The 13,412-nt window shown below is 49.3% G+C and overlaps 5 protein-coding genes across 5 annotated transcripts; 2 read left to right on the forward strand and 3 right to left on the reverse strand.

Moving 5' to 3' along the window:
• Positions 1–701: 701 nt before the first annotated feature.
• Positions 702–2,993, forward strand: HD556DRAFT_1287735 (uncharacterized protein). The gene is made up of 2 exons (XM_041299352.1): positions 702–1,917; positions 1,985–2,993. Exons 1-2 carry the CDS (start codon positions 928–930, stop codon positions 2,864–2,866), a joined length of 1,872 nt encoding a protein of 623 aa, XP_041163729.1. The 5' UTR covers positions 702–927; the 3' UTR covers positions 2,867–2,993.
• Positions 2,994–3,126: 133 nt separating this feature from the next.
• Positions 3,127–5,357, forward strand: HD556DRAFT_1347114 (uncharacterized protein). The gene is made up of 6 exons (XM_041302266.1): positions 3,127–3,258; positions 3,308–3,347; positions 3,405–3,567; positions 3,618–4,386; positions 4,460–4,721; positions 4,775–5,357. Exons 1-6 carry the CDS (start codon positions 3,189–3,191, stop codon positions 5,169–5,171), a joined length of 1,701 nt encoding a protein of 566 aa, XP_041163730.1. The 5' UTR covers positions 3,127–3,188; the 3' UTR covers positions 5,172–5,357.
• A 3-nt stretch (positions 5,358–5,360) lies between these two features.
• On the reverse strand, positions 5,361–7,753 carry HD556DRAFT_122533 (uncharacterized protein). The gene is made up of 16 exons (XM_041297003.1): positions 7,396–7,753; positions 7,186–7,333; positions 7,095–7,121; positions 7,018–7,039; positions 6,876–6,962; positions 6,746–6,819; positions 6,604–6,692; positions 6,287–6,551; positions 6,189–6,230; positions 6,094–6,139; positions 6,003–6,038; positions 5,933–5,943; positions 5,859–5,878; positions 5,718–5,805; positions 5,622–5,655; positions 5,361–5,570 (listed from the first exon to the last, which is right to left on the reverse strand). The coding sequence occupies exons 1-16, from the start codon at positions 7,448–7,450 to the stop codon at positions 5,559–5,561; spliced, it is 1,056 nt and encodes a 351-aa protein (XP_041163731.1). The 5' UTR covers positions 7,451–7,753; the 3' UTR covers positions 5,361–5,558.
• On the reverse strand, positions 7,542–10,244 carry HD556DRAFT_1457899 (kinase-like domain-containing protein; the record flags this gene model as incomplete). Its single annotated transcript, XM_041308166.1, has 9 exons — positions 7,542–7,837; positions 7,895–8,133; positions 8,186–8,300; positions 8,353–8,506; positions 8,558–8,695; positions 8,749–8,972; positions 9,022–9,317; positions 9,372–9,748; positions 9,808–10,244. 9 exons carry the CDS (start codon positions 10,242–10,244, stop codon positions 7,634–7,636), a joined length of 2,184 nt encoding a protein of 727 aa, XP_041163732.1. The 3' UTR covers positions 7,542–7,633.
• A 172-nt stretch (positions 10,245–10,416) lies between these two features.
• HD556DRAFT_1347138 (uncharacterized protein) lies at positions 10,417–12,871 on the reverse strand. Its single transcript, XM_041302267.1, has 5 exons — positions 12,689–12,871; positions 12,401–12,630; positions 12,225–12,348; positions 11,558–12,168; positions 10,417–11,489 (listed from the first exon to the last, which is right to left on the reverse strand). The coding sequence occupies exons 1-5, from the start codon at positions 12,833–12,835 to the stop codon at positions 10,562–10,564; spliced, it is 2,040 nt and encodes a 679-aa protein (XP_041163733.1). The 5' UTR covers positions 12,836–12,871; the 3' UTR covers positions 10,417–10,561.
• Positions 12,872–13,412: the final 541 nt, after the last annotated feature.

The following is a 13,412-nucleotide window of genomic DNA, read 5'->3' on the forward strand; positions in this document are numbered from 1 at the left end:
GTCACGCTGTCACTCACTGTCAGTATGCGTTCCATTGTCTTGGGATGAAAAGTAAATTCTGATTCTGAGTGGCAGATGCGCTGGAGAGAATCTGGATGATCAACGAGTTATCTCGTGGATAACGAGCTCCGCTAATGTCAAAGTAAGTAAGTTAGGTCAGGGACCGTGTAAGAAGTTGTGACCTCGGAGAAGTCGATATATCGAGTTCTCGGACACGCCGCCAAGGGTAACCTACCTGTGGGCGTATAGGATAAACTGAGATGAGTCGCGGGACTTGCATATGTGATCAATACGCCACTGTGGCGGCGGCGTCAGTTTGCCATCCTTGAACAGTCGAGGACACATTGGAGGAATCATAAGCATTATTGATTACAAGTTCCATTTCCTACTAACACGCTTGTTCTAGTATAGTGAGGCGGTAAGGTGTGAGAGCTGCAAGGCTCACAATTGATCATAGCGTGATTTATGTGGCACTGTCCACAAACATTGCGAAGCAACACTGGTGATGCAAGCAAAATTCCGTGAGTATGTAGGCCGGTGAGACATTTTAATTTTGAGCAGTGCTCGCAAGCGTAAACGTGCTTGCCTGTGCTGATGGGCTTGATCTGTATAATTGCATGCGGTTGTGGTCTGACCGTGGCGGACTTGTGGCCCTGTCACTGGGTGTACAGTGGAATTTCAAAGTCCGCTGTGGGTAGTTCACCTTGCGCTTGACGTGCCGCCTCCAACTTGCCTTCAGACTTAACTGAAACACACCAAGCAAACACAACGATCCAACACCAACTGGCAGGGATTCAAGGGGAAATCAGTCTGGTCTCCCTCCAAATTTTCTAATCTGGGCGCACTCATTAGTTTGCCACAATTTCGCTGCGGACCGTTTCACTAGCATTAATCAAGACACTCAGTTGACGGCGCTTTATAGTAACAATGTCGCTTTATACACCGGTATTCCCACCGTCTCTTGAACGCAAATCAACAGGGCGGAAGGGCGCGTCCTCATCCAATAAACTAAATCATCTGTCCACTACCGAGATTCTACGCGACATTCACCTTTTTCTTGCCACCAAACCTGAGGTACTTGCACCCTCTTCAAGACCCAGCTCTCCCTCGTTCGACGCAAACGTTCAAGACTTGAAACACGCTGTCCTAGAGGCAGTTGACGCTGCAAGAGGAGACACAGGGGAGGGGAAATGGACCCAGGTCAGCGCGAAGTTGAAGATGGGTTGTGTCAGGGGACGATATCGTATGACTGGGTTAGACCAACGCTGGAATCCAGCTGAGAACGCGGAATGGATACTACCAGATGACGAGGAAACATGGTTGAAGCTAGAGAAAGATAGGACAAAAGCGAGGACGTCGAAAGGGAATGCCAAGCAATCTCGTCATCCCGCCAACGTGTCGATAACAGCAGTTGCACCATTCCGCGGATCAGATCTTGCTGCCTATCAGCTGCCAGTAGAAATCATTCAAGCGCTAGCAACGGTCTCGCCCAAAACCATGCTGAATGTCAAGGAGAAGGTGGCAAAGTGGCAAGCGACGATCTCCACACCTGAAGGCGCGTCGGTTGTCGAAAAGACCGTATCCATTACCCCAGCACTCACAGGTGCCTCCAAGTCAGGGATGAAGTTGACATTGCTGAAAGATAAAAGCCAATCCACGTCGCTTAGTTTTCCGGTCGTAAAGCGTAATGCTACAACCGTGACTGGTAAGAAGAGTAATAAGGAACGCTCAGATAGACATGGTCCCCCTAATTTTCGGGTCCACGGAGATCCCAAAGGTGACCATATAGCGAGCGGCTCCAAATTACCAACGGAACCTAGCGGCGATGAGCCAGAAACAGCTAGCTTCAAGACCCCGCTGAAGTCCTTGCATGCTTCCGATGGGGGTCTGCCCAAGATTGCAGACTTTCCAGAAACGGTGAGTGCGAAAGTCAAGTATTTTCTTCTTATCGAACTCATCAGTCTCTGTTTTACCTTGCCCCTAGCCGTATATTCCTCCATCCTTCCCATCACAGCTTGAAACTTCAACTCCGCAGCCACGACATAACGCCGCGGTGCCTGTTCGGTCAAAACCCCCGCCGATTTACCCTGTATGTTCATCATCGTCTATTTCACATCCGTCAACTCCCAGGGATGGCGATCATAATCATCTCGGGGAAGATCCTTATACTGTTGATATATCCCCTTCTGTTCCGCTACATTCCGACGGGCGACAAACAAACAAACGCCCTTTATCACCGTCTTCTCTCCATGACATAGTATCTTCCACTTCGAAGAAGCGACGGTTACAGTCCTCCCATGGAGAAAATTCAGCAATTCGCTCTCGACCACCGACGGAATCGGCAAATGTGCCAGAGGTAACGTCGAAACGTGCAGCTATTCCAGCCTCCCCTCGCGGTGAAGGTAGACTTCCTACTCTCACTGAGTTGCTGGCAGCCACCCCTCAACCGAAGCCACGCCAGGGGCCTCCTTTGAAAAATATACTTCGTGCCGAGAGTGAGCCTTCACCACATGCCGCCAAGGGAAACCCCTCGCCTGCAAAGTCTTACTTCTCAACCCCGGGTTCGGGGGCGTCTGATTCCCCTACGTCCAATCACAACCTCCTTCTTCACTCGCCTGTCAGCCCAATGCGGTCATTCGCTCAAAATCCAAACGCATTTCTTCCGCAGTTCACCTCCACCCAGGCTGGAGGTTCAGGTCACAACGGGACGAGTAGTGGCGTCTTTGGAGGGGGTTATCGTTCCCAGTTTGATGTGGAAAGACATGTTGACCGTGTTAGTGAATTATTGGAGAAGGATGTTGACTTTTGTGGGTGGTTGCGTGATGTACCATCAGTGGAAGAACTGGAAGCCAGTCAGGAACAGTGATTATCACAACATAGCCTTAGGCAATACCCGCGAACGTGCAAGCTGCTGACTAGTCGCACCCCACTTCTCGTGTATTTTAGTCGCGACTTGTTGCTTTACTAGGAAGAAAAACATAGTTTCAAATCGAGTCTGGGCCCTAGAAGGAAGGTTGAAGGGAAGAATGCGCCCATCATTGCCTTGAGGCAAAGTAAGATACCCAACTTCCATATTGGGGACGCGTCTTGATCACGTGGATATGGTATTGTTCGATAACAGCGCGTGTTGGACCCAACTACGACCACGACCGGGACAGCCACAGAGCTTGTCCTCGTCGCCGCCCACGATGAGCAGGCGAGACTCACGCCTTTCCCTTAATGTCCGTCAGAATGATGCTCTCAGTGAATTTGAAAACTGTATGTCATTTATGTCACCCTGGGTCCGACTAACGTCTGTGGCATTTAGTTAAGAAGAAATTCCTGCTTGCCAATAAGCATATCACCAAGTATGTCGCCCTGTCAAGTTTAATCTAATTAGAAAATAGCTCACTGTACGATACCAGACTCAATTCGACTCTCAGCATCCGCATCGAGGAGCTTAACGCTCAAATATCCACCCTATACGTCGAGAACCTCCGACTACGAGCATCCGAGATTGCACTCGCGGCACAACTGAAGAAAGAGCAGGAAAAGTCTAGGAAAATAATGGCTGATGCTGATGCTGCGGTGAGTTTCATATCCCGAGAACCCACCTGCTGTCGCTGAGATTCAGCTAGACTGCTAATTTGGTCAAACATCTGACTTTTTTGCGGCAGTCATTTGGTATTGCTCCCGGGGTAGCCTCTCCCGCCAAAGAGAGGCCAGCGTCTAGAGCTCGTCGACCGTTCATAGATCCAAATGCGTCACCACAAATGCCCAAACTTTCACGTGCGCCCAACGTACCAGGCATATACGAAGACGAAGAATTGGCCTCTTCTGCGGAAGGAGACGAAGAGGAGGCAGAGCATATACCTAGTCCTACTATTCGGCGAAAAACCAAGTCAAGACTTGCAGCATCTCGCCTGCCATTACCCGCCCGAGTTTCCTCGCCTCCGCCACTACCAACGCCACCGCAAGCTCCTGCAGAAGAACGAGGGTCGTCAAACAAGAGGAAAACGGGGAGAAGGGAGGGTGGGTTTCTCAGTGTAAGTACGGATGGTGATAGGATAATTCCACCCAGAGCTGCTAGTCCCGCCTTCGGGTCTCCTGCTCGTAGGGAGGCTGGTTTGGCTGAGGACGACGAGGAACAAGAAGCTGTCAGGACATCGGGACCACCACCAACTCAGGATGATGATTTGGACTACGTACTACCAGCAAAGAAAGAGAAGGAGAAAACGACAAAGCAGGTTGAACGAGAGTTACCATCGGAAGAGGGTGAGGCTACTACTTCATCACGGGTGCAGGAAAGGAAACGACGAAGACGCGAGGAGTACTCGGGCCTCAAGGATGTCACAAACTCACCCAGAAGCCGTGCTATACTACCACTGTTAAACACTAATGCACCAGGTACGGCGCACGTTTAGGCAACGCGAAATGCGGACGCATGCGATCATGTCTTCTCTAACTGATCGATTTGCAGATCGGGATCGACAGCACACGCCTGATACGGATGGAACAACGCCGATATCCGGAGTCACGTCGCTGGCAACAACCCGGAGCTTCTTATCCACGCCAGCCACCACTCCTACAACGACATCTCAGATCTCTCAGTTGCCGACACCTCGAACATCTTTTAGTCCGGTCCCTCCGCCATGTGCTTCTACTTCTGATGAAGCCCCTGTTGGAGGGCGCGAACGTCGTACACGGAAAAGTGTCAACTATGCTGAGCCCAAGCTCAACACGTAAGTCCCATCCCTTGCACAATTTCGCTATGACTCACGGTCCAGACCACTAGGAAAATGCGGAAACCTGATGGTCCACCGATGCAGCCTACAGGTGCTCCGGGGCTGAAGAAGAGATCATCCACAACTAGTGTTCAAAATGAGGATCCTGAGCACAGACCCTCCTCAGAAGGGTCTTCGCAGTCCAAGACTTCAATCCCTGTTGCTCGTTCTTCGTCCGGCACGAGTTCGTCATCCTCAGCTACCGCAAATACTGTCGTGAAAAGGAAGAAGTCACGTCCTCACGTCGAAGTAGACGACGACGAAAGCGAAGGTGCCCAAGCTGATGCCGAATACGGGAACGTCAATGGTTGGGTTAACGTTGAGGGGCGTCGACGGAGCGCACATCAAAGTGCCGTCCGTCGTGCACTTGAAGCTGATGACGGCAGACGGCATAGCCTGGCTGTATGATTTTGTTCTGGTTGATGCTGTACCTTGGTTCTATACATGGTATCCTTCCGCGTAGGATTATTCTAAGTATACTATTGATCATGACGATATGAAACGCTCTCAAGTACAAACAAGCAAGTATGCCACTATCATACAAATACCATATATTTTTTGTAATTCTACGTTCCTGAGGATTGAGAAGATTTAGTTTTTGTGGACATGATTGGATCAGCAGGGTAACATCTCTACAAAGATACATTGCATAGGGTCAATCACAACCCTTCGTCGTTTAGTGACAGTTACAATTCATATAACCACAACTATGTTCGTTTGACATCTCAACTTTCACAAACTTACACCTCAGCCGACCACATGAGCTACCAGGAACTTGTGTCAAGTAAGGACAGCTCAGAAATATGCCTATAAACAATTATTAACATGACAGGACATATATTTATGAGGGATACTCACGGCAGCGTTGGGGGGGCTCGCAGCGCCGCCGAGACTGAACAAGGAAAAAGACACTGATTTGAGATACAACTCCATACAGAATGGAAAGCGACTGACATGTTCAAAGGCCAAGACGTGAAAAAGAACGTATAGCGACCTGTCTCTTGGCACAACGCTGAGAGAGCTTCAAGATCAAACAATTCGCCTGTTTAGGTAGAAATAAAAATTGTATGCAGAAGATTGTTATGAGGCACAGACCAATAGGCATCCCATAGAGGCTTGCATCCGCAGTTGTCAGGAATGAAAATATTTTGGGAAGGGCCGAAACTTACCCGAGAATCGTCTGCGAAGTCGCGGGAATTTAGCGCAGCGATAATGTTAGTGGCTGAGAGCTAGACTGACCTGGTGAAGCTGCGTTCCCATAGGCGCGGGCCAGCACTATTAATACGCAATTAGCTGGTCAGGCTTACGATAGTACCCGCGGGGAACTCACCTCCATAGATGGTTGGTCGGATGCGATAGCAGCAAAGTGATTATTCCTGCAGGCACAATCAAGCCATTATTTGGTAACATCTGATAACAAAATACCAGAGGAAGCGCTTCATATCTTCACTTTGTTCTATTCCAGCGCTGTATTTTGTTTTGCTAAGCGAAAGGGGCGTCAGGATACGGATGGGGTTGCATACAATGTTTCCTTTTCTGAGCCGCCTCTCAAATCGGCCTTTGCTTCATTAGTGCTCGCGTAGTATTTTTGGATAAATCCAACGCGCAAGAGAAGGATATCGCCTTGTCGGAACTCAACCCCTTGCTTCTTCGCGATGTCCTCTAGTTCGGCAACAGTGATTGGATGACTCGTCCAGGGATCGTAAGGTAGGGCTTCGCCATTGGCCGTATAATACCTTACCACATCCAGGAAAACGCCGCGGCCGCATATACCATGATTAGCCCAGTCTAGAGATAGTACTCAGTCATACTATACGGGGTAGCGGGTTTGTGGACCTACTGTGTATCCCAAGTTTGACTTTCGAACAATCGATCTCACTCGGATCGTGTAATTCCATTTCGCCCTCAGAGAGGGTTTCGGCGGGGGTGCTAACAAGATCCGTGAGTTTTGTCGAAGCCCTCGATGTACGAAATCGATATACTTGTTGTAGAACACGTTGTGTTCTGTTAACCCATAGTGCTTCAAACCGTCCCACTGGGAACCCGATTGTGTATTCTGCAAATTTAGTTTAGTGAAGTGTGATTCGTCAGTCGGGGTTGAGTGGGACATACTATATGGATAACGTCATCCCGGATAGGTATGGTGGGGCCGTACTTCGCGAAGGTAGTGATTGATGGAATCTTACGCTCAAAAACGGGCTTGCGATGGAAGATCAATGAACACTGAAAGAAAACGCGGCGATTATCTGCTTACCCTCGAGGGGAAGTGGATTGGCCTGGTTAGTAGTATTGTAAGGCTCAGCTTTTACGCGGGAGCCGTATTGCTCGCACCAATTCAATGAAACTGTACGCCCTAGGCTATCATTGACAACAAGACGCATGATTGGTTATCATATCATTTCGGCTCTTGTGATAAACGTACCGAATCTCCTCCTGAGCAGCTTGTGCCACCACCTCGGGAGTGAGTAGGTTAATCGTGCCTAGCTCATCGTCCTTGCCCCATACATCCCACGCACATCCCTTGAAATCATGAAAACTTGGCAGTTCATCGAATGTAGGGAGCGCTCCGACTGTCCGCAGGTTTAATATCAGTGATCACCTCATCTCTCTCCACCCTTCCGAGAGAACATACGTTTCAAACGAGATGTCATGACTGTTGCCGCGTGATTGGAGAAGTATCGACACATTGGTAAGTATATATACCCCTCATTTACGTGTGGAGTAATGAGATTCCCTTATCGTCATACCTTCACACCTGGACCAGCAGACAGGTCAGAGGTGCAATTTATACTGATGAGAACAAGAAGAGAAATATAAATACACGCCACGGGAACGTAGTACAGGTCCGAGATAAGATGCTCATGGCAATCCTATCCCCTGATGAATGGATGAATTAACGCTTCCTTGTGAGTAATCCGCCTTGCTGGATCAAGTGCCATGCACTTGTCCAACAAATCGATGAATGAGGTGAGCAACTTCATCTCGTCATCCTTCATCTTGACTGATGCAGGTGGCATGAGACGGGCGCGGAGGTCACGGCTAGGTTTGGATATGTGAACCTTGCGGACAACATTCTGGTAGAACAATCAGCTGACAGGAAAAATTATTAATAAGGCATCACATTGACTCACGGCACCAGTGACACGGTCCGTCTCTACGCTCTCAAACCCACCCATTTCATCAAAATACATTTCTCCGAACTTCGCCTTCTTGATCATTTTGGTATTAAACCTTCCCTTGAGCTCCATCATGAGTAAAAGCATTTGATTGTTCGACCGGCCAGGGAAAAGGATTTTCCCCGTGTATAATTCATACAGTGTGCACCCAATGGACCAGACATCGAGCGCTGGATCATACGGGACTCCGAGGACTAAATAAAATGACGTTAGTTTTTAACTTCGACAGAAGTATAAGCAACGTACTGATCTCAGGCGCACGATAAAAACGACTAACAAGATAGGGGGTGATGTCATTTTCCGACGCATCCGACGCTGAGCCTAAGTCGCACAGCTTCAATAACGTCTTCTGTTCATTAACCTGAATTTGTCGTTAGTGAATCGACAGGTGCCAGAGCTAAATCGAATCTCACCAATATGTTGTCAGGCTTGATGTCTGCATGCATAATGTTGACTTTCTTGAGAAGACTTAACGCAAGGAAAAGTTGGTGTGCATAAGCTCTGACGGCCTTGATGTTCAGACCGACATCCTTGCCAAAGCGCTTCACAACATCTCGAAGGTTCATACTAGAGGAATTTTTGTCAAACACCCAGGAATGAAATTAAAGAACTTCCAACCTCATGGACTCAAACACAAGACAAAGGTGTCCGCGGTGTTCAAAAGTTCTCTCTAGCCGGACGATGTGCTTCTTGTCTTCTGGGTCAGCCTGTTTTAACTTGTTCAATATCTGCACCTCCTTCAGACCAGCACGATGCCTGGATGTTGCTTCAGCATACTCAGAAGTATCATATAGCGAAACTGTACGAACATAGATTCCTGACTCCTGATGATTTTGATGGCCACCTCTTTGCCGGTTTCTGCATCTTGAAGAACGCGTGCCCGGACAACATTGGCAAACATTCCCTTTCCAACAGAGGAGAAGACCTGGTACCGACCACCATCAAGTTGCTCACCAAGGATAACTTGGTAATAACCCTCATGATCTGAGGCGGAGTCTAACGTCGTTGTGATAAGGGCGGGTGCTGCTTTTTTCTGCATACAAGGTCAGACATCGTTGACGGACAAAATAGTGAGGGCATACAACAACTTTCTTGACTTTCTTTCGCTTCTTCTCGGTTATAGTTGCCGCGAACATGTCATCGACATCGTCCTCCTCCTCTTCCTCCTCTTCCTCAATAGTTTCTACATCCATGGGTTCGTCTTTGAGGACTCGCCTTTGTTCGTCCTCTCGGCGATCTAGGCTGGGGTCATAGTCGGCAGCAGATATCTGATCTGGTGCACCATCTTGCATCTTCGCACGAACGTCTTCATCGTCCTCGTCCTTAGCAAGTTCAAAAATACTATCATCTGGTTGTGGAGATGCAGAATCTCGTTTGCCTGCATGATACTATACATTAATCCACGCGAGATATTTTTTGGAGAGGACCTTACTCATTGAATCATGGCTCGCTTTAGAGGTGTCGGCTGCTGAACTTGCGGAAGTATCGACAGCACTGTGGGGCTGAAGTGTATCAGATACAGGTGCAACAGGTTGCGGTTGGACCGCACTACTAGGCCCAGGGCTGGGGCTGACGCTCTTATTAGCACTAGCTAACCCGGAGTCCCTGGCTAAAAGGGCTTGACGCCTGGCACGGCGAGCGGCTCGAGCGGCTGCCTCTGCAGCAGCTGTATCGATCTCGAGATCAAGTTCTGGATCAGGTTGTGGAGGAGCAATAGGCTGTACCGGCTTCTGAATATGAGTGACCTCTGAGGGAGTTTGTGTGGATGGAGTCAGAGATGCTGCACGGGCGCTACGCGTAGGAGAAATTCTTGACAGAAAAAAGTGGTGTGAAAGGGTATTCATACACTTGGATGCGTTGATACTTACTCGCCTTCTTCTTTGTCTGAGTAGTCCTTAGCTTGATAAGAATGTCCATTGGTTGGTGCAGGTGAACGGCGATTCCGAGGTGGAGTTCGACGACGATATTCATCTTTTCGATTGTCTTCTCTACGGCGATGTTCTCTGTCGTGATCACGGTCTCTTTCACGGTCACGATCCCGACCACGGTCGTCGCGCCTGTCTTTGTCTCTGTCCCAGTCTCGAGAATGGTCGCTAGGCCTCCTCGAGTCTTCTCTGGACCGTCTAGGCTCCCGCTTATCGACACTGTCTCGTCTGCTACTGCTAGATTTGCTACGCTTATCTGTGGGAGACTTTAGGTGCACATCCCGCCAGTCTCTAGGTTCGTCTCTGTGTCTCTTGTGTGAGTGAGATTCGGCTGCGTGACCCTCCCAAGACCGCTTTGATCCTGCGGATGTGTTAGTCATCTTCTTCGAAAGCAATTGGGTTTACGGGACACCGCACGATCAACAAGGAAACGTTGGAAGAATGTGGGAGTGAGGCGGAAAATGAATGAGCTCGTCTTCGTGCTTGCTGACGAGGAATGTGGAGAGCAACAAACAGTCGATCAAGCACACTCCGGATCCAGTAACTCCGGATGGTCCGTGCGCATATCATCAATTGATTAGGCTTAATGATTCTAAGTGATATATAAACAACGTTGATTAATGACTAATGTTAATTCCCTCTCCTCTCTTGCAATATGGTAAATCGCCTTGGTGCCTGGAGAAGGGAGGGGAGGAAGTTAGGCCGCGTGGCGTGTGACTCGAATTGCAGATGATCTTGTGGTCATCCGGGCCTTGTTTGAGGCTGACATTGAGGTACTCGGAAGACGAGTGCGGAAGCCAGCAGCTGCCATCCTATTGAGCCGTTGCCCACTACGCTGGAGATTCTTATGGGTGGCTGCATCATCAGAGTCGGAAGGATCTTCAGATGAAGAGTCCGCTGTGAATTCTTGTTGTTCATCAGAAGACTCGTCAGATTGTTCTTCGTCAGTGAAGAGGCTACTCCCTTCCTTCAGAAGGTGGTCCTCCACATCCTGCTGCTCTTGGAATGTCTCGGCCTCCGGGCGACGAATTGAAATCTGTGATCCTTGACTTTCCAACCCGACACCCTCGTAAATGTGAGCTTGAGAATCATCGCCTTCGACTACATTTCCTTCGGCATCTTCTTCAGGAACCTCCTCTAGCTCCGGTTCTTTCATTTTCCCCTTCGCCGAAACTACTCTCTGGCGCTTCGATGCTAGTGCAGGTTGTGGAGGCAGGTCAACTGACTGCGATCTTGCCCGAGTGTGGCGATATGGTGCGTCAGAAGTGGCCACAGCAGATTGATTACCGCGAGATTTGCTCGACGTCCGTATACGTTTAACCTGTGACTGACTTTCGGTGCCAGCAGCAGAGGTGCGCACTTCGGCAGCGGGGCTTTGTTCTCGTTGGGCTCGCCCACGGCGTGAATGTGGCCTTCGCGCAGCTCGCAGGGGCTGTGCAATTGAAATAGCCTGTGAGCTCATCGACGCCGCTTGAACCACAGCAGTAACTCGAGCACTCGGAGCCCGTCTGGATCGTATGTCGGTGGGTGAATTGACTAAGGTTTGCTGCGTAGCCAATGGTCCATCGGATTGAGTTGTTGGAACGTCATGCGCAGGTGATCGCGGCACTGGTAATACATTGAGTCTGCCCAGAATGAATACCGTAAAGTAACTAGTTAAATAGTTGTGATACATTGTACAAAAAAAACTTACTGAGGCATTTGATCATTGTCGAAACTAATCGCACCATCGAGCGCCCCCCACGCTTCCGGTGATCTTCTATCGTTCTCATTCGAAATTTGGCCAGGACTACCATGACCACTACCCCATCGCCCCTTCTCCACAGCGGGAGTGCGAGGTTCTGATGCTGTAGCTGGACTGGCCACACGCCGTCGCTTCCGAGGCGACTCCCCTTGGAAATTTGCACGCTGAGACGTATCAGGATCATCGCGACGCCGCCTACGCAATTGAGGCTGTGCAGCGCTAGGTTCATGATTGCGCATATCGTTGTCTTGAACTTGGTTACGGGCTCGTGGAATACCGTCGGGCACCCGGTTATTCAAGTCATCAGATCCAGCACCACGCTCTGCTTGTTGTTCCAGTTCCTGATCGCTCTCCTCTTCCTCTTCCTCCCGGTGTACTATCTCCCCATGTCTAAAGCGACGCGAGCGTGGATCGTGACCGAAACCATGAGCCACAGGTTTGAGCTGCGCCGCATACGTGGCAATCACAGGATCAAAACGCACGCGATTCATCCTGTAACGCTCGCGCCAGGATTGCCATGTGTGCCTTTTCGCCCACTCTCTGAATTCAGGCTCATCAGCCTTGGAAGAGTATTCTTGTGAATTAAGATGCGTATGCTCAAGATTTAATTACGCACCAGCTCCTCTGTCAACTCCCTGTACAACAAATTCCCAGTGCGTCCCCCGTCAGAAGCATTAGGATAGACAGTTGCAATGTAAAATGCGAGATGATCATCATCATCTGCGGTAAATGGTACGCGTCTAATAGGTGCATTAGCAAACGAGACATAGGAGCAGAAGCGAAATGTCATACACGCGCCCACCCGGAGCACCGGGCATACCCTTCCTCGGTGGAGGACGATGTTCATATTTTCTAGCTCTGGTGCATTGACGGACAAAATCCCGGGGCTCGATATAGACGCCCTGCTGCCAGAGGGCATTTGAGCGGTAGTAGCGCCGGCGGATATGCTCGATGTCGGCTTCTTCATCAACTAAAATCACGTTGGCTCGTTTCTCATCCTCACATACACGACCACCATATCTCTACAACAATTGAATAAAATCAGCAATTGGAGGCTTCTACATTTAAACAAGATAGTACCGTGATCTTTTGTTTGAGTACATCACGCCCTTCCCTGACACTCGTATGGAAAAAGAAGGCCACGGGACGTCCGTCTTTCACAAACACGTCATCCTCATCATTGGATCCAGCAGACCGATTTCGTCGCGCGGCATCCGCGAAAGGCATGGTGGTGGTCAGGATTCAAAAGAAGCAAAGTATGACCCGAAAGTGCATAAATCCACAAGCTGAGCTCGAAATTCAGAACCCCGCATTGTGGTTAGGGTTAATCAGATTTCCTAATGTTGTATACCTAACCCTAATGATCGATGACAAATCTGCTTCTCTCTCTTGAGTCTTCACACGTCGAAAATCAGATTTTGGTCACAGTCCGCCAGTGAGTCAAAATAACCCAACCCAACCCAACCCACTTTTGTGTATGACGAGCTCTTACTGTCAATTCCGTAAGCATCGTGATTTCATTGGCTCAACTCGCCTCGGCGTGTACAGTAGGTCTTCCGGAGAGTACCAAGCTGGGAGGTTCCCCAATCATCCACCACATAGACTGCAAGGCTCCATCCAAAGCCATTTTCTAACTCTTGCTGCTAACGAGTTCCGAAAACATACACTTCTAATGCCGTTGGCTTGATTCCGGCTTGGTTCACAACTGGGGAGACCGGTGGAGTCATGGACACGCACAGCCATGATGATAATTCTGAAGATCTTCTCGTCATGCTAGGAAGTAAACTAGTGATAGCTCATACCG

The sequence above is a fragment of the Suillus plorans genome (assembly GCF_016647745.1).
Source record: "Suillus plorans strain S12 chromosome Unknown HD556scaffold_11, whole genome shotgun sequence".
Lineage (NCBI taxonomy): Eukaryota > Fungi > Basidiomycota > Agaricomycetes > Boletales > Suillaceae > Suillus > Suillus plorans.

Excerpts from the sequence above, each read along its gene's own strand:
- HD556DRAFT_1287735 (XM_041299352.1), top strand. The coding sequence starts at position 928 with ATGTCGCTTTATACACCGGTATTCCCACCGTCTCTTGAACGCAAATCA. Across the intron at positions 1,918-1,984 it reads TTGCAGACTTTCCAGAAACG|CCGTATATTCCTCCATCCTT; the intron begins GTGAGTGCGAAA and ends CCTTGCCCCTAG.
- HD556DRAFT_1347114 (XM_041302266.1), top strand. The coding sequence starts at position 3,189 with ATGAGCAGGCGAGACTCACGCCTTTCCCTTAATGTCCGTCAGAATGAT. Across the intron at positions 3,568-3,617 it reads TGGCTGATGCTGATGCTGCG|ACTGCTAATTTGGTCAAACA; the intron begins GTGAGTTTCATA and ends AGATTCAGCTAG. Across the intron at positions 4,722-4,774 it reads GCTGAGCCCAAGCTCAACAC|GAAAATGCGGAAACCTGATG; the intron begins GTAAGTCCCATC and ends CCAGACCACTAG.
- HD556DRAFT_122533 (XM_041297003.1), bottom strand. The coding sequence starts at position 7,450 with ATGTGTCGATACTTCTCCAATCACGCGGCAACAGTCATGACATCTCGT. Across the intron at positions 6,963-7,017 it reads CAATCCACTTCCCCTCGAGG|CCCGTTTTTGAGCGTAAGAT; the intron begins GTAAGCAGATAA and ends TTCCATCGCAAG. Across the intron at positions 6,820-6,875 it reads GGGATGACGTTATCCATATA|AATACACAATCGGGTTCCCA; the intron begins GTATGTCCCACT and ends CTAAATTTGCAG.
- HD556DRAFT_1347138 (XM_041302267.1), bottom strand. The coding sequence starts at position 12,835 with ATGCCTTTCGCGGATGCCGCGCGACGAAATCGGTCTGCTGGATCCAAT. Across the intron at positions 12,349-12,400 it reads GGTGCTCCGGGTGGGCGCGT|ACGCGTACCATTTACCGCAG; the intron begins GTATGACATTTC and ends TGCACCTATTAG. Across the intron at positions 11,490-11,557 it reads GACAATGATCAAATGCCTCA|ACTCAATGTATTACCAGTGC; the intron begins GTAAGTTTTTTT and ends CATTCTGGGCAG.